Here is a 22,858-nt window from a genome sequence, read left to right on the forward strand (position 1 = left end):
AACAAACATCTACAAAATGCATGAGTGTTTTTTAGCACCTTCTTTTATTGGCATAGCTTTCATGTCTATCATTCTCTATCTCTCCCCGTTCACTGCCTCCCTCTCCATCCACCCAGCTGTGCTGAGTTGTGTGTGACAGATTCCAGTTCTGTCGCCCTTCCCTCCTCTAGCCACCCACCCTCCTCATCCTCCTCCTCCCCCCTCTCCTAAACTCCTAGATCCCCTCCCACTCCTCCCCAGCTTCCCAGCCTAATTGAAGCCAGAACCTGGGAAAATCCTGCAGGTAGGACAGGAATCCAAGGTGGAAAATAAACCAGAACCTGAGCACCACAAATTCCATCACGCAGTCTCACTTCCTGTGAGCCACAAACGCCTGGGTGGTGTGCGCTCGACACCTTGTGCACGCTCGCACCGAATACTCTCGCTGATATATAACTCTCACACTAAAGCACTTTTTTTTTACTGTGAACACATATTTAGAGAACATGTGTACAGATACATGCAGCTGTGGCACAGAATGTGCACGTAAAATCAACAACACTTCAAACACATGAATAGATACAGTGATAAAATATAGCACTAGTTATATCATTGTAACTAATGCTGGACAAGCTCTTTTCCTACTGGCTGTGCTTATAATCAGACTAATAGACACCATGGGTGACAGACTAGGCCTGCTGTTTCATAAACTTACACTTGCTAACCTAGGCACTATGGTCACTGCAGTCGAAGGGACTGACCACTGTTTGATGTTATTTACTGAAGGGTCTTGAAGCGTTATTTAATACACCCCTCAGGGCCTCTGTCCTCTTGCCCTCCTGGTTTTTATGTGTGGAGTTGAACTGCTCTGGAAGTGAAGGAGGAGAGATGTCTGTTATGCTGACATGTTTGTGAGTTGGGATTAGCCATGAGGGTTCTGTAAATGAAGTGTGACACTGGGTGTAAACCTCTGACAAGCTGTGGGGCGCTTGTATAGGCAGCGTTGCACATATGTATGTTATCCTTTCATTTTCCGGAGCCTCCTGACTTCATGGCAAGTTGAGGATTTGAGGAGTTATGCTTCCTTAACTTTTGGAATCCGACTATGAGATACCACCCCCTCCCCCCATCTCCAGACTCACACACATTCTCCCACACCCCTCTCCCACCGTGGCTTTCTCCCCTGCTGACTGGGAGGTCAGACAGAGCATGTGAGTGCCTTTTCCCTTCCAATTAGTCTGCCTGCTAATGAGGCCCAACCTTCCCCTCTACCACTGCCACCCATTTCTTCTTACCTCCATACCTCCACCTCTCGCTGCCTCCTTGTCCTCTCCTCCTCCATCCTTCCACCATCAACCCTGAGGCCCCTCTCAGGGTCACCTCTCCCCCCCCCCCCCCCCTTTCACTCCCACACCTCTACCACCCCACTGGGCGCAATTATCACACAGCCTCCATTTAAAAGCCATGCACCAGGCTTACTTATCAGGGACCATGACACACACACAGTTTCCATCCGTGTGTCTCCAGTGTGCGTTTTATTCTCTGAAATTAATTTGCTAAAATCGTTTGATTTTTGTTGAACTGTCAGCGATTCATAGTCACGAGCAGCCGATGCTTCGCCTCAAGTCTCTGAGCTGATCCACACATCCTGGTTTTGATGTCACTGGGCACAGTCATGTGTTGCTGAGGTGATTCTGTAACAGAATCACCTCTTCCCCCACCCCCCAAAAAGGAGGTCAGGGGTCACACTTCCTGTTTCCTGTCTCTGCTGGGTCATCAGAGGGTCTCCTTGTGAGGGTCAGAGACCTCCTCTGTTTCTTCTCTGCCTTTTGTTTGGGACTTCAGTTCTCTGGGGCCGTCTCTCCTCCTGTCAAAGTTACTTTATCTTACCCACACATCCTGCCAGCTCCATATACTTTTGCAATATGTGGTAGTTCATTTCCAGTGGGGTTTTTTCTTTTCTTTTCTTTTTTCTTTGTTCACCTCTTCCTCCTTGCTGCCAAGTTTGTTGTTGTATAACACTCCTTGTAAGCCACCAGCTGAACTATTCATCAGCAGGACAAGTTCAGCCCAGTGTTTGGGCTGTCCAAGATAAAAGATGACAATTGCAGGTTGCTGTGTTTTTTTTTTTTTTTTATCATGGCTCCTTAACAGCAGTGATTCTCTCAGTCTTGCAACAAAGCTGAAATTTCCTAAAGATGTTTGGATGACCTCACGGTGTGTATGCTGCTACAACCTACAGTACGTCTATCATCTAGTCTATGAAAATAGAACATGAATTGAAGTGTTAGAGGCCGTTCACTTCACATGGAGCAACTTTTGTGCACACATATTCCTTATTTTCATTTGAGACAGGTGTGATGCACCTGTTTTTCAGCGCTCTGGAATCGAAATGTACATTTGTTTTAATAAGCACTTTTAGGCCAAAGATGTAGTCAGTTAATTCATTGTGCATTCTGAAATCATGTCTGAACCTCCATCATCTATGAAACTCCTGAATTAGTTGGTGAAGGAGAGGATGCACAAAGACAGGAAACTGGCATTGGTGATCTATTGTCTTTGGGGTTAGGGTGACTTTCTAGGGTGATTTTTTTTCCTTAGTTGAATGTGTTGATTAATTCAGTAAAGCTGCAGTGACTTCGTTCATCTCGGCAGCTCCCACATTTTGGTTGCTTCGTAACAACAGGTGCAACAGAAGCAATTTGTTGAAAGTTAAAAACACCTCTGACTTCAAAATTTTCAAAAGCAACATTTTGATCTATTTGGCATAGCCTGAGATTGCTAAAGGAGGCAGTAGTTGCAGTCTAATGTCCTGCTGAAGCAAACTGGTGACTCATTCAGTATGTTTCAATATAAGTTGAGTTACGGTTGTAGAGGACAGAAGGGCCAGGCAAGAGGGAAGCAGATGATCCGCTGTGGTGAAGCCAAACGAAGACAAAAACTTTATGTAGTTTCCGGTTAAGCTGGCTTCCTACCATCCAACTTAAAAGTATTTAGTTCTTTGAGCTGATAAAGCAAAAACTTAGTCTCGCCGTCAGTCCAAACAAATGTATCGGCCTGGATTTCACCATGTTTTTCTCTCTGTTGTCTTCATCTTCTTCTTAATATCAGCTTCCTCTATTAGAATAGGTCACAGTTGGCTGGGAATTAGGGAGTAACACACATCATGTAACTAGAGATGCACCGAAAGTCCGAAAGACTTATAAGACCGAAACAACATGACCAAAACAGGATGTTGTCATGACAAAATTGCAGCCAGCTTATTATTATTATATTATTATTCCGCTTAGAGTCTGTCAGTTTGGAACACAAATAATAAGATGTGAATACACGGTGGAACAGCACCTTAAATGCTGGAAAGTCTCTTTGCGCAAAAGTGCATCCATAATATAAACACACTGAATCAGCACCTGTGTCAATAAAAGGTCAGTTCATTATTCTAATAGAAACTCTACCTCCCATATCCAGTCAAGCATCCTCCAGCTGCAGTGAGGTGCGATCATGGGACATGCAGTGATGGTCTGCTGATGTCAAAATGGAGGATTTCCTCGCAACACATGACTCTGGGAACCGTGGCAATAACGTGTCAAACAGACAGGCAGCAGACAAAAAGAGATTGTCTGAGGGGCATAATCAGATTTAGCATCTAGTGGTCTGTGCAGGAATGGGACTTTTGAACTATTAAACCCCATGCAAGACAATCGGGCACATTCACAGACATAAGTCAAGATTTTCATTTGGTTAGGTTACAAAAAAAGAAAAAGAAAAAAGAAAAGATTGAAAATTGTTGTCATACCAGATATATTTAATGCTAGGAGGAGTTTAGGAGCCTTCTGCCTTCATGTGCTGCCTGGATCTGAGGATGTCTGACTAAACAAGACGTTATGTTTTGTTCTTTAACAAGATAAACTTTCAGCAGTTTATTTAATCTGCTGTTTTAAATGTATGTAGGTGGATCAGGAGTTTTCTTTAGCTTTAAAAGATTATCTACCAGAGCAGCAAAGTCCCCGCCAACAACATCCATCCAGGTTTCAGTCTAAACTAAATCTGGAAATAGCCTTATGTGCTTAGTCAGAAAGGTGGAGTGAACATACGCCCAGTTTAATACTGGACTGGAGAGCTACTTTTTTCCCTCTGTGTGTTCTGTTCCAACTGGAATTAACATCAGGAAATTAATCTTCCTGCATTAACTGTCTGAGGCTGAGCTCCTGTAGCGTGACATACTTAACCGTGCACAGATACAGGAAGACTAGAGGGGGAGAGAGAAAACAGAGAGAAGAAGGAGGAGGAGGCATCATTTACATTTCATATTCAATAAACGTTGAATAATGAGTCAGGGAGAACGGGCGACACTGCAGGGCAAACTGTGTCGTCCTAAATGCTGCTCAGTCTGTCAGTGTGCTGCTGAGGAGCTTTCCATGACTCACTCTGTGGAAAGTGTCTGCTGTCATTCCTCCGTCTGTCCCTCTAGCTGTCTCCCATGGTCTCTCACTCATTCCCACCCTCTTTCCTCTGCTCTTGGCCCATTCGTCTGCACTCTTTACACAGACGCAGCAGCTCAGAGTGCATGTGGGGATTAGGTGCAGGGAAAGTCCATTTCCTTCATTTTTAAAGAAAAACAGTCTGTGCTGAAAAGTCAGAGTTGGATTTTTCTAACACAGTGACCAGTTTCTCTTCAGCTTTATAAATATACTATCTGTCATGCAGGTCAGGTTTGGTTTCATAGAGTAAAACCACAGTGAGAAACATAGTTCTTTTTTTTCCTCCACTGAACGCACATTATTTTGTTTGTTGCAACAATTAACAAAGTCTGGTTAATAGTAGTTTGGATCCCTTTTTTTTTTTTAACATTTTATCGTTATACTCAAATGTGGGAAGACAGCATTATTGATAAAAGACGTCAACTGGGGTGAAAAAGTCTGACAGTGTGACGTTCAAATGCAGACTCAAATGTGATTTGTTTGTTTTGTGTGACATAATTATATCAATTTGTTTCATTTGATTGTTTGAACAGTTGTATCTGACTTTGCCACAGCAGCATCATTGAATATGGGAGGGTGTACAGGACTCAGGCAAAACCAACTGTAACAGCTAATGTGTTAGCATTTTTCCTTTCACCTGATGAATTTAACTCCAATATCTGCCTCTTCATCTCCTACATGATTCACTATGTTCTCCAGCTAGTTGTTAAAGGTAGGGTTAGAGATCCTGAAAAAACAGTTTTACCAGGCCCAAGCCCCTTTCTTCAGACTTCCCTCCGAAGCTACGCCTCCAGAGCACAGAAATGCGCGACGAACATGGATTCACGAGCAAAGCACAGCATCTCTCTGTAACTTTCGGTACGTTTTGGTGATGCTAACTTTTTTGGATACTTGTTCAAATGTCAACAACAAATACTCTCAAAAGATCTTGAAGACATAACGTGAACCTGCCGGCCCAGTAGAAACAGAGCCGCCATGGCATCATTTTGCAGCCCTTTCTGTCGCCAACGTTCAAACACAGTTGTTCTGAAGTGCAGGCTACGGTCTGGCAGAGAAGAACCCAAAAGCACGACAGAGACAGAAATCAGTCTAAAGGAGAACTCAGTTTACTTGTATCACAAAACATTAGGCAAACAAATCCAATAAACAGCAGGATAGAATCCAGGGGTCAGAACATGAAACAAGTCAGATCAGGTAGACTATAGAACTAAGAACACAGGACAATACATTACATACAGGGGAACTTTTTAACTGCGGGTGAGGAACAGTAGGTGAGGGGAATGAGCTGATTGCATTGGAGCGCAGGATGTGAAATGACATGATTAGTGAGATGGGAAACAGGGAACCAAAAGCTGTGCATCAGAAGGCGGAGACAATGAGCTCAAAGGTGAAGCTCCGTGGAACTGAGGGTAATAATACAGACATGTTGATTTGTGAAAACAGTCTGCGATGTCAGTGTGCATTTTAATCCTGTAGCCCTGAGCGTTTGTAGAAACCGTCGACATTAGATGGTGAAGCATTGTTTTTTTGTTATGAGCTTGTGGTAAGCAGTAGTCTGTTTGGGACGTTAAGCTTCAGGTTCTGTAGATTAGATTTATAGACCAGATGTGTTGAGGCATTGAGAGAAACATTCAGAGCTGCAGATTCCGTCTAGGCCGAGTCATGAGTAGCTTGTGCAGACAAGTCCTTGCGTGGAGAGGAGGACATAACACAGGCCCTGATCCCAATCACACACACACACACACACACACACTGACAAAAACCTTCTTTTTTTTCTTCATTACTCATCCTCTCCTAGTTTCAGTGCAAACACCACTACATTAACTTCCACAGTGTCTACATTTATGCTGAGATTGTTCCTTGGTTTAACCCTTTTAGCTTTTTATTAGCTCTCTGCCTGTGAGTTACAGTGTGACGTACAGTATCATGTACGAGAGCACAGCTGACGACCAGTGAGGGCACGTTGTTTTCTGTTGCTGCAGGTCAACCAGTGGCTGGTCTCTGGGGCTCGGCAGCAGCTGTCGTGTCAAACAGAGTGACCCTGTGTGGAGTTCATGTCATGTGTGGGAGGCAGTGACAGACTTGTGGTTTCTATGTCTCTGTCTGGACTGGCCTGCACTGAGCAATCTGCCACATGTTTGGGCTTTGTGTGCAGCCTTTGAGCCTGTGTTTCCTTGGTGTGACTTGTGCTTTTGTGTTAAAGGGAGGTGAATCCTGTGGCTTGCGGGATGCCCATAGCTGCACTGATTACATGTTCTGTGTGTCCTGCTGTCTGTGCAAGACGGCCCACAATGCAACTCTCAAAACACACAGGAGAGAGCGTAGGGAATAGTAAGAGCACCAGATTTCTTCTCTTAATGGGAAACATACACAGAGCATTTCTTCAGGAGAAAAAATGTCTTTTTTATTTGTTTCCTCCCCTGCTTCCTTTTGCTTTGAGTTTTTTTTAATTGGAGTAGATTCCAGCCTACAGCAACTCGGTTTCTCCCTCTTGTGGTAAATCTCGAGGCTCCTGCTGGATCACGCTGTGGCGGCTCAGCCATGCCAAAAGCGCAGCGTCACTTTTCGACACAAGCGTACATCCCACCCCTCCCTGCTACCGCAGCTGTGGCAGAGGCAGCCAGCCAGCGGGCACAAGCCACAGCGCCCTGCCACAGAGGCACATGCAGTACTGCCCTGCCACCCACTGTAAGAAAAAAAATAAAAAATCATCTGTTGTTCATTCGACGCTATTTATAGTTGGTATGTTCCTAATCCTTTGATCTACAAGTGTCTGAAACCGGATTTTCATTCCAAAATGTAAAACTGTTTTTAGTCTTGTGAGTAGTTGGCAATGTCAGTCAGTCGCTTCACTGCTCTGAGTGAAATAACTCAACAACTATCACCTGGAAGATTTTGTACATTCATTAAAATCCCACTGATCAAAAAAGCAATGGATCAATGGATTTATGGAGCAACTGAAGTAAAACAACTGTTGTTGTTTCTTCTTCTGACTGGTTTTGTTTCTGGAGTACAGGTCATGCAGGGGTGAAAAAAAAGCAATAGTAATGGCGTAGGGCAGTGGTCAGCAATTGGTGGTCCATGGGCCAAAACGGGCACGCCAGCATCGGTATCTGGCCCGCCAGATGATTTAACAAATCTGATCTGATCTTAAATTATTTGCTTATCTTCACAGTTTTTTTTTTTATTATTTCATATTGAGTTCAGAGCTTTTATTGTATACTAAATTTTTGGTTTGAAAACTAAACATACTGCTGTTGTCATGGAAATACAGGTTTGGGGGCTAAATGTCTGTAAACTACTCAAAGAAAGAGCAGTAATTCTTAAAACTGAAGTGATGCACCATAAATATGAACAATACGCGTACGTATCTCACACGCATTTGTCTTCACAACAACAAGCTGGTGATTAAAGCTCACATTATTGTTAGCTTAAGGCAGCAAACATGGGTTTTTGTCCTGACTGAAGACGTTTTAAGGCACATTGCCTGATGAAGATACGATCTTTTGGCCCAATATTCAATTGCTCACAAAAGAATTGACCCTCGACCACATTTGCTTGCTGATTCCTGGTTTAGAAGCTTCACCTGTGTTCAGAAACTACAGGTACGCCCACTAATTTCAGTGTTAAATAGGCTCTACTGTCTCTGAGCATCACCATAAATGTAATATTTGTGACTTTCATGTTAATCAGCACCACTTATAGAATGATATGGTCACGGAATTCTGTGCAACTGCTCAGGGTCCTCAGAGAATAACCACACGACTGTGGTGATCCACAGATGTTTCTTGTGGCGTCATCATCAGATGTTTTTCCCTGATAATGTGAAATACCTCAACATCTACCTGAAAGACTGGCACAAAACTTTGTGCAGACATTCATGGTGCCCAGATGAGGATGATTATCTCCATGTTATGTTGTTTCTATGTAGACATGACTCATTGCACAGTGAATCAGAGCACAGCCTGTTTGTTTATGTGTTAAGGAGAGTGTGTGTGGTGTGTATGTTAGTGGTACACTTAGCTCTAAATAAGGGTATGACATTCAGTGTTTCCCCCCTCACTCCCCATACAATTTTTTTGTAAGGATTTGTTCTAAAATACCCTCCAAAATACCACATCTTCCTCCTTATGCTTTACTAGTGTTTGTTTGCCTTTTAATTGCTCCACAAGACACCGCTCCCCTCCCAAAGTGTGACTGTGTTGCCGGGATACAGACCATGAGGAGGAATTCCTCTGGAGGACTTCAGGCAAACACAGTTCTGTGGCCCAGTACATTAAAGTTCCATTTATCACGGTTGAATGTGTGTCTGGGAAATAACACAGGATTTGAGTGCGCCGCCTGATGGCTTGGCTCTGTCAACAGGTGGCGCTAGACAGAGGACAGAGGTGAAATATTCCTCTGGGTCTGGATTGTCCATCCCTGTGTCTGAGTGACCAAGGTTGATGAAATGTTTGGGTCATCCTCTGTGTATGGCCTCAGTGTTGGTAAATGAATGGAGGTTTGTTTCGTCAGCCATGCTGGGAACAAGCTTATGTGTGTTCCCTGTCTAAACTTAAGAGTTTATGTCACTTGTAAAACTCAGATTGACTGGTGTGTATATGCAGGCGGAGGGAACCGAGTTGTTTATCCTCTGACTGACGTAACTCTGTGATTAGACCTGGGTTTTTTTTTTTACCTCCGCTTTCTGTCTCCCACAAATACAAACACACACATTCTGATCCCAGGCAGATGTCACAGCCGACCTGAAACAGGGCCCATGTGAACTCAATTTTCTCCCATAGACAAAAACAACCACTAACAAAAAAATGCATTCTGACACATGCAGATAGGAAGTAAATCAATAAAAAAACAAACAAGAAGGAGGCCGAGCTGTGAGATGAAAGGACAATTGGCGGGCAGGCGGCTGGAATTTAGCACATCTGTTATCTTGGCAGGACCCTCAATCATGTGTGATGCTGTGGAGGCTGAAAGATGGTCTCCAAGCTCACATGTTTTTACCACTGGATACAAGACAGGATAGATCTGTTTCCATCTATGGGCTGCTCTAAAACTACACACCCAAACTGTTGCCATGAACAAAGTTTTTCAATTTGCCATGGTTCAGTCACTTTTCGTGATTATAAAGTTTGCTATTTCCCCTCTTTTACTTTTGGTCAAGAGGAATTTCTTCACAGTTCAACATTTTTTTTATTATTATTATTATTATTGTTTATGCATTGATGAGTTTACCACAGTCCTCCACTAACTCCTGTGGTATGTGTTGCACAACATATTATGAGCTTCTGTAAATCACTTGGAAAAATATTGGAAGTCGAACAACCCAGAAGCAAAACTGAATTTAGGCTCTTTTCCAAATGATAATATTTTAAGCCTTCTCAGTATTGTTGTCTGTTTGTCTCCTGTGCCTGATCTTTTTATGTAAAGCACGTGGAGTTGCCCTTGTGTATGAAATGTGCTATACAAATAACTCTGCCTTGCCTTGCCTTGATCTTGTTTATGTGGCCATCATGGCCAAGTCTCCGTCACAGGAGAGGCATTCAAAGTTATTATTTAAGCTATTAAATGAACTTACTTTTAGTAACACGTAAAAGAGTTAAGTTCAAAAAACGTATGATGACAACTTACTTTTAATTAACTTCATTCCTGTTGGCGTTACCAACTGAAGAATCTTTTTTGAAGTTCGTCAAATATTTTTTCAGTGTGGTTAAAACAAAGAGAAAATAGAAAAAGTCATAATAAAAACAAAACAAACATTAACATCATTATCTTTCTTGTTTTAGATCTTGGGGTTTGATGTCCACAGGGACAGTTCTGTGGTATTATTGTATCCTCGTTGCCCTAAGACACCCACTCAGGAGAACACTGTTTGCCAGTAACAACACCATCACACCAGTCTGCTTACCCCACTGTTTCTTTTTCTACCAGTAAATTACATGGAGCCACAGCCACAGCCCTTTGAATGAATCACTTTTAGGCAAAAATAACAAAACTGGCACCGATAACAAACTGTTTTCCTGCCCGGTGATTATGATTCGAGTTTGTTAAAAACCTGCACTTTTCAAGCTTCTGTCAGGAATTTCCCCTCATACTGTTATTATCATTCTGCACACAGTCAAATCAGGAGACAGCCCTTATTTATTTTCACAGCTTAGTTAAACCATTAATGCACACAGGCGCATTCCGGCCACAGAATGATTCATGAAGAGGCTGAGTGCGTTTAAATGTCATTACCTTTAACCATTTCCTGTTTGTCCCACAGTTACTGCGGCTTGTGACCATATCGGAGAAGCGCTGGAGAGCCCGCTCTCGTGGCGGTGGAGTGGATGGGTGGAGCGACGACGGGGAAGAAGGATTCCAGAGTGGTGACTGCGACGATGAGGACGAGTGCACCGGCGTGTCAGGGCTGGGGCCGCCACCTAGACGCAAACGGCTACGGATATTTGCAGGTTGGAGGCTCCTCATAATTCTTACTGTATCTGCAAATCAACTTCAAAGACTGTGGTTTCAAATGAGGTGTTGCATCCTCACTGATGACTTCAAATCACCTTAAATTGCATTTACCAGAGGGGCCAAGAAAATATGTTGGGCATAACCCATTAAGTTGTTTACATGTATGTCCGCTGACCAAGGTGTAGCTCCACTGGAGTTGGATTGGAAAGTACATAGATTTGGCCTCTTCAGCAGTGAGTCAGAGCCGTCACAGTCCAAACACAGGTGGTGGGCACAGCAGAGAGGTGTTTACATGACTACTGTACATGTTGACACCACCATGACACTATGCCACAGGAGACGTGAGACTTCCTCAGGTAGCTGCTTCGCCTCGACTTTTTGACCTCCCCGCTGTCAATCCCATGAAAAATGTCAGCTGTGCCCCCTCGAAGGCAAACATAGAACAAACGAAGCTACAAACTGGTGGAAGAAAAGAAACCAAACAGAAAAAGAGGAGAAAACAGACAGGGAGCAGGAACAAGTGGATTTGATCGTTCCATACACAGACACAAAGCCAACGCAGCTGAGCAAACACTGCGCTGGGAGTAGTCCTCCTGTTGAGAGTGTTGTGGCAGAGATTTGGGTTCGTCAGCCAGAGAGCAAGAGCAGAAACCTGGGGATAGCACAGAAATCCTTCAGGGGCCATCGCTGCTGTTAACCTGTCTGAGCAGCTCCGCTTCTCTTAAATATAAACAAATGTCTGTTACATTCAAGCCATTGTCAAATTAGTTCACAACATTGCAACATTGTGCTCGTCAGGTTGGAGTATGACTGAAAACTCAAAGAAGTGCCCACAAAAGTTTCAGAAGTGAATTCCGTTGCTCAAAAGAAACCTGGTCGTTCAGCAGTTTGAATAATAACACCTCAGCACTTTATTATTTTTCTGTGAATTGCTTGTTTATCTCGTGCACCTCATGTGCACTCGTGGCTGTGTCTGCAGGCACATATGCGCCTGTTTGTGCTTGTTAGTACACGAGCTAGTAATGTTTGCAGACCTTGGAGAGTCACTGCCCATTGACAGATAAACAGATAGCCACTGATAGCCTGTGATGACCCAGAAAAACGCTGACCTAGCAAGTCCACTCAGCCCATTTTGGTCAAACAGGGGGCCTGCGGTTCAAAGGTCAACCTAGGGTATGTGGCCTATTGCGCTGCCTGTCTGTGCTCTGCTGCACTGAGATGGACGAGTCAGATCTGCTTTCACAAAGCCCCAAGTGGAGCAATGGTGAAGCACGCACACGCACGCACACACACAGACACACACAGACAGAAAGGAGCTGGGAAAAGGTGACAGGAGCTTCAACAACAAGGTGCAGACAGGAGCGAGTCAGGAGTGAGACCCCCACACAGTCCAGCTGTCACCCTGCTGACCACACAGAGGATGTTCCCAAGTGTGCGTAATGATTGATCTGTCCTCGCTCTTTCTCTACACAGATTCCATAACCTCCTGATCACTGACGTTACTCACTCACAACACACACACACACACACACACACACACAGACACACAGACACATGCTTACCCTCCTGACCAGTCAAACCCTGCGTCGCACATTCCCCAGAGAATTCCAGGCCAGTAGAGCTATTCCAGGACAGGGACCCCCCCCCCCCCAACACACATGCACACAAAACCACATTACCCCCAGGGTAAGGGACCGGACTGGTTACAGCTTACAATAGATATAATATTATTCAGAGACTTGAGTTGAGTTGAGTTTACCACCATCACACCAGCTTTAGTCATTTACAACTTCACACGCATAAAAAAGCACGATGAACTAGTGATGGTTGGATGGTTTATATAATGATAAAATGTTTGGTGGCCCCCAACAATATAAGATCGTACATCTCAGGGACCTTTTTGTATGGTATAATCTATGATGTATGTGTTCTGGTAGAGACTGATGATGTGGATTCACCTGTGTGTCAGTGCTTTTATGCACACCTGGACTCAGACTGTAACTCCTCTGTGAGAAACTACGAACCTGCCACATCGACTCCTACATTTCTCTCAAAGCCTCTCTTCATTCACTTGTCCGCACGTCACTTTTTTTTTCCTCCCGTTTTTACTATTTCAAATTTGCACTGCCGAGTTGTCAGACTGCAGCCTTGCCAAAAAAAAACCTCTTAATGCTGAGTAGTGTTTCTTCCCTCGTAAAAGTGAAAACCTGCCAGTGAGGTGAATCACTTGTTTCAAGCTGAGTTACAGTCCTTGTTGATTTCGGGGGAAAGAATGGCAACGTGATGAAACACACACTGGTCAGACTCACTCCACATTAAAACACCGTTAACCCATTTTAATGCTGTGTCTGATCAATGTTCAAATCACTTCACTGATCTGGAGGAAATGTTCGTTTCACTTAAAGTAAAGATGGAATTACTCCATAGAAACGTCCACTCAATCCTAAGCCACTTATAAAGATGGCTTTTTAAGAGTCTTACTGCTAACTGCTAGACTGAACGACATGTTAAAGTGGGCTGCAGTTGCAGTTTGGAAACATTCATCAGTCTGAAAGCTGTGCAACCCCCGAGCTCTGCCTTGTGTGTCTTCTTGGTGAGTTGGACGGGCTTGTACTGTACCTCACTGCTGTTCTCAGCAGGAGCCGCGTGAATAGACCTGTTGTTATGTCTCCTGTGCTCAGACGTTTGGTCACTGCAAGCACTTTGCAGGAAAGCTTGTCTTTTTTTTTCTAAGCTTACAAGCATTTTATTATTGCCAGGGGTTAGCAAAATACGAAGTAGAAATATTCTTGTTATGTGAAACACGCAGCTTATGATGAGAGGCTGGGCCAGGCTCACCTTTCAGTTCTGCTGCAAATTTTGTGGCTGGAACAAAGGGGCGAGTAAAAGAACGAAAGAGGTGATGAAAGAATGTGGGGGGAGAGAACAGAGAGAGACAAAAACACCTTTGATAACTCTAAAGGTTGATACACTGGGGAATCCAAACATATTTTACTCCGTTTGTCGGTTGAATTTGCAGCAATATGTGCTGCAGATACGAGATCCTTGTATGTTAATTAACTGAAGCTGTAACCTCTGACCTGCGGCACCTGATAGCTGAGTCACATGGCGCCAGTGGTCCACAGCAGTGTTTGCCACATGTCTTCATCATCAAAGTAGCCATAACCCAGACCCTGTTGACTTAAGCTCATGCAATGTTGCATATGTCCACCATGTATGTTGTTTCCTCCTTGTTAAGGTTTCATAGAGCTGATAATCTCAGCTACTGCACTCGTGAATGTGCCCTCAGTTACAGAGTTGCCCACATGTGGTTGCCAGGTACAGGGTTAGCGTGAGACAGACGGAGATGGGCTCAGACGTTGCAGATGTGCAAGGATGAGTGCAGGTGTTTGCCCACATGTCCTGAGTCTTCTTTTGGACTTCGGCAGCAGGCAGATGATGATACCAGCTGGATGGTACAACATGCTGACCTCACCACAGAATCATTGTGTGAGGCCTGCCTCCACCACCTGCTGAAAAGAAAAGAATGTTTAGCCCATGTTTCATCTGACATGCTGAGGAGTTATTGATCCACTGTCCTCCATTTGTAAATTCAGTTATTATTTTGTGTGTGGCCCTCCAATCGATTTCATGTGGCCCTCCAAACAATATTAAGTTGTAACGAGTCATTTCTATATGTTTTTAATTTTAAATGAATAGATTAATTTTGTATCATAAATGTTTTTTTTATTGTTGCATATTAAAACAACCACTTATATTTTGAAATTATCCAATCCAACTTTATTTGTAAAGCACTTATGATTAACGTTCACTGCAACTGTTGGGCTTTTTTTAACTTGACTGGCCCCCGACTGACCTGAGGAGACCGTCAGTGGCCCACAGGTCATTTGAGTTTGAGACCCCTGCTATAAACCTAAGGTCCTGCTTGTTTGTAAGCAGTCCCATGTGTGTTTGATCACTTATTTGAATATGGCACATTATCAACACGGCCACACGGTGGTGTAGTGGTTAGCACTCTCGCCTGGCAGCGAGAAGACCTGGGTTCGAGCCCCGGTTGGAACAAGGGCCTTTCTGCATGAAGTTTGCATGTTCTCCCCGTGTGTGCGTGGGTTCTCTCCGGGTTCTCCGGCTTCCTCCCACAGTCCAAAAACATGCAATGTGGGGGTAGGTAAATTGGACACTCCAAATTGACCATAGGAGTGAGTGTGAGAGTGAATGGTTGTTTGTCTCTATCTGTGTGTGGCCCTGCGATGGACTGGCGAACTGTCCAGGGTGTACCCCGCCTATCGCCCGATGTAGCTGAGATTGGCACAGCACCCCCCGCGACCCTCTGGCAGAGGATAAAGCGGTAGATGATGACTGACATTATCAACACGCATTTTGATTAGTTAGATGAGAAAAAAAACTGGCGAACGAATCGCCTCAATATCGCTCACCATTGACTGTATGCAGGTTCAATTGATATTATTAATGTATGAATCAATCACATGAAAAATACATGCATTTGTGTAAAATCTAATAAGCATGGTGTTGACTTTATGAGGTGAGCCTTTTATTGAATGGTTAAAATCAGTTTTTCTCCTGATGACCGTGCTGTCAGCCATGTTTTTATTGAGTTTGTGCCTGTTTGGCTGGTGGTGGTTCTAGGCACAGGGAGCAGTGTGCACCGCAGTCAGGACTGACTATGAGTCTGTGTCTTATTCAACCACAAGTGAAAAAAACTCAAATATGACTTAAAAGTGAATATGCAGTACTGTTACAGTATATACTCAACTGTATTTAGTTTAAAGTGCCACAGCTGAAATTACAAACCTACAAAAAGTACTTTTAACAAAGATTCCATTGGTTGTGATTATATATATTTTCATTTCTGCAACAAAACCTGATTTCCAGAAGCAAATAAATAAATATAGATGTAAGAACAGATTATGTTGCTAAGTTTATGGTGATTTGCAGCCTCATTGAAAATAATTCCTAAACGTTTTAGAGGGGGAGAAAAAAATCACTGCTACTCTTACGCCGGTTCTGTGGCTGAATGTAGTGGCAATTGAGGGGATGATGGGAAAGAAAAAGGGGAGAAAGAGGGAGGAGAGGCACAGGGGGATGAGGTTACACTCTTATTGGACCCTCGTTGGTCTTCCGCCATCAGTCCAGGAGATAAAACCCTTAGATTGGCCAGAAGGCAGGAAGAAGAGCCCTGGTTTTAATTTCAGTGGATACAAGCACACAGAGCTGACTGGGTTCTCACCATCTCCATAAGGGGGGCCCACCAGCGTTTGATTCATTTTGTGGGCCTGTGCATTTTTCTGTGTTTGTGTCTGCTTCTTGGAAAAGCGTTTGTTTGCCCAAGAGCTTTATTTACATTCACAGGCACTTTTTGGACGCACTAAATTGATTCCAGGCCTGTTCCTGGGTCGTGTCCATCAGCTCAGCCACAGTCCACAAACACTCTGCACACAGCGGGGCCATTCTCGAGGCCTGCTGCTCTGCTGCTTGCCGCTGCTGTGACACACAGCAGCCATTTTGTGGGAATGTCTTAAAAGCCCAGTTGAGAATTTGGGTGATTTGCATTTTACATGTTAACCCTCTGCTCCCACCCTCACTCTCTTTAATTCTCCCTCTCGCCAACATATTTTTTCCAGCAGCCTGCTCTAGTTCTGTTTTTCTAACCCATTCTTGAAAGAAGCTCAACAATGCAGTGAACATTGCAGGAGTCCTGCTGTCGATAGACTCTGAGCTGCTGGAGAAAACCACAGGCTAACCACTAGAAAGAGCTGAGAGAGATAGAGAACTGCTCAACAGGCGCTCACTGCATGTACAGTCAAACCAGCCAAGTTGTCACTCTTGGCTGTATTTCTATTCTGCCTCTCTATGACAGGAATGTAGGGAAAGTTCTGCTTGTTTGTCAGCAGGGACATTTGCACAACACACACAGATCTCAAACTGCCAGCTACATTTCCGTCACTGCACACACTGCTGGACCCAGGAGGAGAATGTTAACAGATCTGTGTGGGATACTAGTTTTCCTCATTATTAGAAGATAAAGACAGCATCCGAAGAATGTTTTCCTCAGAGGCTCCTTGACCAAAACCATGTCCCCCAGGCCAATCTGAAAAATTGACCCTCCGGTCATCAGTTCAGCTCTGTGCACGACTGCTTCTTCCTCTCTCCCCCTGATAAGAACCGCCATTGTCCGGTCTTTTCAGAAACACCCTTAACCGGCGCTCCCTACCAACCTCTGACCCTCCATCAGCACCGACCTCTAAGTTGCCGAGGTTCACAGGCCTCCTCTGTACACAGCAAAGCTCCCCACCCTGAACAAGCCCCTTTGCCCTCAGCACAGAATCACCTCTTTGTATGTTTGATTTGTTATGGTTTTTTACCTCTCTCACTTACTCACACATTTTCCACCCTCACAGTGCCGGCACTAGGAGGAATTCTTGGTTAAAATTTATGTCCCTGTTTCAAGCTTTTATTTCTCTTCACTCTCCTCTTTCTACTATGACATTAGTAACTGGAAATGGAGACTATAAATACATCAGAGTAAATTTCATTTGGAGAGGCCAGCAGGTTCCAAGTGCGGGTTGTCTACTTACCTACACCACTTCCCTTCACTGACCATGTTAATTAATAGGCATGGACTTGCACTTATCCCACAAAGCAACAATTCAGAAAGTGTCAGGGAGGGTTGTTTTCCCCTTTGACAGCTGGGTGTATTCCTTTCTTATCAGAGCAAAGCCACACATTCAGGACTTCCAGATTAAGATTCACTCAGATGTTTTCCCTTTTCTCCATGTGGGTTCTTGTTGTGTCTTGCTTTTTTACCCGTATGCCTGCTTACCTACATGTTTTTTTTCAAAACTCTATTATCTCTGTTTGTGTCCTCAGTCCTCTTTGGCATCACATCTCCTTGTCTTACACGGTTGCACTTTGTGTGGGAGGGTCCCTCATCCTAGAATAACAGTGAGTGTTGTGGAGGCTGGAAGGTCAGAGCAGCGTAAAGAGCGGTGCTGTTGCTAAGGTCTGGGGAAGGGCCTCCTCAAGGTGTTGGCCTGACATTCCCAGCCTCTCCAAGTGCCCCTGTGGTCAGCCTGTGGGTGTGGAGGCAGACGTTCACATTCCCACCAGCCTGTGGACAGAAGCATCTTGCTCAGCTCTGCTCTCAATCAGCAAACCAGCCTTGTCCAAGTTGCTAAAGTTGGAGAATGCGACCAAGGAGCCAGTAATTACAACCCCGGCATCTTATCTGTTAACCTCCAAGATAAGACCCAATCAATCAATCATGTTACTACACACACACACACTCACACAGATGTGCACATCTGTTCATTACATTATTTATACATTAATATTCATCTTAGGACAATATTGATTCCATTTATTTGGACAGTCTATAGCTTGACCATGACTGGTTTTGGTCTCCATGAGGTCTACTGGTCCTGACAAGGTCAGTGTTTATGCCAGAAAAGATGCAAAAGAGATCACAAATACAAATACAAGTACACATACCACAGCTGCCCTAACCCTAACCTCATCCTAACCATACAACATGTCTTCACCTTTAAATGTCATAATTTACATTGCTTTTTTCCCACACGGATCGACAAGTCCGCATAACGTGACTGTGTAAACAGATTTAAGTCCCCACAACATGAGTAATACCTGGAACAGTCACACACACACACTTGCCACACACCCATATGCAAACTCTAGCTCCTCAATTTCTAAACGTGCTCAGTTTAATATCCAAGTGAATAGTTTGTTCTGTACAAATGAGACGAGTGATAAAATATTTGCTTCACTTTGGAAATCTTCAATCTATAATATTAAGCGGTTGAATTTTGGAAACCTAGATCAAATTTGACCAGAGTAAGTGTGTGTGTTGTGCACACACCGTCTGCCAATGTAGCAGCAATCTAAACCATCGCTCCTGTTTCATAAGGAGCACCTGTGTTTGGAGACTTAACATTCCACATACTTATCTGACCAAAAAAGGCCTTTGTGCATAGCACACATGTACTGAATAAACTGTACTGGACCATGAAGGTACACACTCGCCTGAGAGATTATTATAATATCTCGACTGGCTACCGATGTGCATCTTCTCCCAAAATTTCAACGTCTTAAAGTTGGATGCATCTTCAGATTGAGATTCATGTAATGCGGCACAAGTGACTGTGCTTGTTGTGCATCACAACAATAGTTGTGCGCTTTTCTCTCACTGTTGCAGTTTTCCTACATAGTTTGCTTGTTGTGACAACTGCAGCTGGAAACGACGAGCCTCAGGCACAGACGACTGGTGGACTGTTCCCTGCAGACACACATGCAGAATATACAGAAATGCACACACACTGCAGCCACTGCTGCCACTGAATAAAAGGTATTTATTTCCCTTCTCTCCTGAGGAAAGGCAGCTTAATCTACAGGGAACATAAAGTAAAGGCCTGAAAACATCCCAGGCTGTCAACTTACGTGTGACTGCGCTGTCTGCTCACAGTGTTCAGTGTAACCAATCAATGGTTGGACTCTTGACCTCTCCCCTTGGTCGTAACTCGAGATCATAAGGCTACGACAAAGCTAGCAGGGGTATGTTAGCAAGGTGGTGTCCTTTGAGGAGTGATCGCCTGAAAATGGAAGGTCTCAATGAACAGGAGGAGGAGGAGGAGGAGGGCTTGGCTCCATTGAAAGCCTCAAGGGCCCATGTTGTTTACATTATTCACAGCCTGGATTGTGGCTCTATTTATAGCAAGGAGTTATCCATCTATTTGGCTAATTGTCCCTGCCGCTCTACTGTCCTGGCTCCTCCCTAAAGGGCCCCAAAAGGAAAGGAAAAAGACTCAGAACACTGAATCTGGATTAGTCCTGTCTGTGTTGTCTACTCTTTCACTCTCGCTCTGTCTATACTTTGCTGCTCCTGCAGGCACAGGTGTTCATCACTAATTATACCAGGATATTATTAGTCCCAGCCCTGTGTAGGCGTGTTAGGGGATCTAAGTTTGCATAGTGTTCTGTCCCTATTGGGTTGTTTTTCAAGCCTATAGAACAAGGCCCCTCTGTGGTGCTGCTCATGTCGAAGTGTTTAAACTAGCAAGAAAGACCCTTTTTTTTGGCCTCCATGGTTTGAGGAATTTTTTTTTAACAGCCAGGGACCTTTTTTCACTCTCATTATTGACGCTGTAAAGCACACCAACACAATGCTCTCCCACTTTGTCTCTCGCTTTTTCACAAACACACACACACACACACACAGGGACGGGTGCACACATAGCACACTCAATCATCCGCACACAAACACACAAATGTAGACGCGCATGCCCCCCGCCCTCCCTCTTATCCACAGTGTATATAAAAGCTGTATCGAATTGCACCTTGAGCTTAATTGGCTCGGCAGTACAGTGCACTGCTGTCGACAGTGACAAATCGTTCTTTCAGAGCCCTGAAGAATGTCTGCCCACTGCCATGTCTGAGGACACAGGAGGAGGAAAAAGTTAATTGTCCCCTGGCCGCCATTCAAACGATGTCGTAACCACATAGAAATTTGGAGATGTAGTTCGGAGCTTTGGAGGTTTATTTGTTTGCCTCCTTCCTCTGTTTGAGATGGTGCCTGGCCGCTGTGGGCACCAGGGACCCAAGAGGAAGGGCCCCATTCTCTGTGTTTCCACTCACAGAGCTGGACGAAGCTTTGCTTGGACTCCTGACTGCTCCCCCTGTGATCGCGCCGAGGCTCAGAGCAGCCACTTCCTCCCACTGGGGAGGACAGTAGACGGATCAGATGAGACAGCTAATTCAATTTGGAGCTATCTGTTATTTTAAGAGTTCAGATGTGACAGTGTGTACAGCGTGTGTGTGTGTACAGAAGAGAAAGTAATTGTGTATGTGCACAGCCCCCAAGACTATGTGAGGGAGGGGTATGTCAGAAATGCACCAGCATGGTTGTGTGTGTGTGTGTCTGGAGAGGTCTGCTGCATCTGGCTTGACAGGGGACACCTCAGCTCATAGCTGGCGTTCCTAACCATAGATGTGCTTTATTACTGATATCCTCCTGCCCTCTCTCATAACTCAGCCTTCTTATTCCAGTCTCCCTCACAGAGTAGCACACACACACACACACACACACACATAGGGAAAAAGTGCTCTGCTCAGCGTCAGCAGCAGAACAGCTGTGGATGCAGGTCAGTAAGACGGCAGTAAGTAAAAGCAGAGCAGCAGGTGACTATAAAGTCACTGCAGTGCACATAACAGATGTAGGATAACGGGGGAAATACAGGAGTGAGTGTATAATTCAGAATTCAGGTAGAAACATAAAGAGCTGTTCACTGTTTTAAGCTTGTATTTATCCAACTAGGGATTTCTAGACCTGTGTTCAAGAAAACCTCTGCCTCATATCAATATAATAAAACACTAACACCTGGGAGTTTCCCTGTCTAACCACAGTCTGCTGTTAAATGAACAGCCTCATTGCAGCAAATGAGTTAAGTGTCATGCTTGAGGGTATCTTACCAGTGGTTGTGGCGGAAGAGGTGAAAGTTAAGGATGATGGGCTGGCTGCAGTGGACGATGTCACCGGTGCTGTACAGAGCACAAACCCACAGCACTGTAATTATCTCCACACCGTCCCCGAAGTCCCAGAGAATCTCTCTGCAGACACGAAACAACACGTATGATAAATGACACAGTGAAAACAAAAGTGTAACCCACAGAAATAAATAATTACTGTATGTGGGAGGGATTGAATTAACGTCTCCTGACAGTACAGCCGCAAGACTTAGGAGCCAAACCTCTCTGCAAACGTGATGCACTCTAGTCAGTGATGATTATATGCACCCAGAGTCTAGACTCAGAGGTAAAATCATAATCAGATTCAAGAGGGTGCATTTTATACTACTTTTATTTTTGACACAAATACTTTTCATCTGTTTGTCAAAAGATTCATTTAGCTTTCACATGGATTAAATACCGGCAGCTAAACATTTTTGTTCATGTAAAGAAATGTAGACACTGTTTACTCAGTCTCCCTGCAGGAAATTAATATTATTGTAGGAATAGTGTAATATTCTGGGAAAATGTGTTTTCATTTTCTCACCTAGAGTTACACGAGGACATGCCATGTGCCCATGTGAACCTAATAATTGCAGTTGAGCACATGCTTCTGTATCTTCTTTGTTTAATTACCAAAAATGTAAAAATATCAACATCACCCAGAAAACCACAACATTTAGAAGCATATCAAACAAACAAGTTGTTTATATGCTTGAAGTGGTAGGTGGGTGTATTTTTGAATCTCAGAGAGAGAGCAAGGCTGGGTTAAGCTCAACTCACTGACTCCTGGGTTCAAATCATCTCATCTTTAACGCACAGACACACTGACAGATCTTTGAATGAGTAGCTTGTTACATCTGGAAACAAAATGTCTGCAGGTTCGTTTGTTGGTCACATGATCCCAGTCCTATTTGTCCATATCATACATTATATATCTATTTGATGCCTGAAATGAAGCCAGTGAACCATAAAACCAAAAAGACAGAGGCAGTGGATTTTATGTATTATGTCATGTCATAAAACAATGACATTTACCTCTTTTATTCAACAATGAAGTGATATTCTCTTGAAGACAGATGACATGCGCCGATTCAATGTTTCGGTTGTTTCAGATTTCGGAACATGATTTCAAACAGCTTCTGTGGTTTTATTTATTTTTATTTTTTTATATTTGTTTTCAGCATCTTTCCGTTTAAATGCACATTTCAACACTCACTGCCAGTAAAGTATATGTCTGTGTGATTTAACATGTGCCTACAGCAATAACATGTGACATCTGGTTAAATGTAGAGGTCGGGTTTCTCATTCTCCCAATGTAACATTGTTGGAACAGCTGTGTAAGACATCATGCAGAAGGACAGACGTACCACACATGTTTTTCAACTTTTGTGACCTTGTTTCTTCTA

The 22,858-nt window shown here is 43.9% G+C and overlaps 1 protein-coding gene across 1 annotated transcript in view; it reads left to right on the forward strand.

The window, feature by feature from the left end:
• Positions 1-22,858, forward strand: part of gpc3 (glypican 3) — a 105,767-nt gene that overhangs the window by 81,135 nt on the left and 1,774 nt on the right. The window contains exon 7 of the mRNA XM_058650466.1: positions 10,723-10,909. Coding sequence (XP_058506449.1) covers positions 10,723-10,909 — 187 coding nt within the window. The remainder of the gene's footprint in view (positions 1-10,722; positions 10,910-22,858) is intronic.

Source organism: Solea solea, chromosome 14 (genome assembly GCF_958295425.1).
Source record: "Solea solea chromosome 14, fSolSol10.1, whole genome shotgun sequence".
NCBI lineage: Eukaryota > Metazoa > Chordata > Actinopteri > Pleuronectiformes > Soleidae > Solea > Solea solea.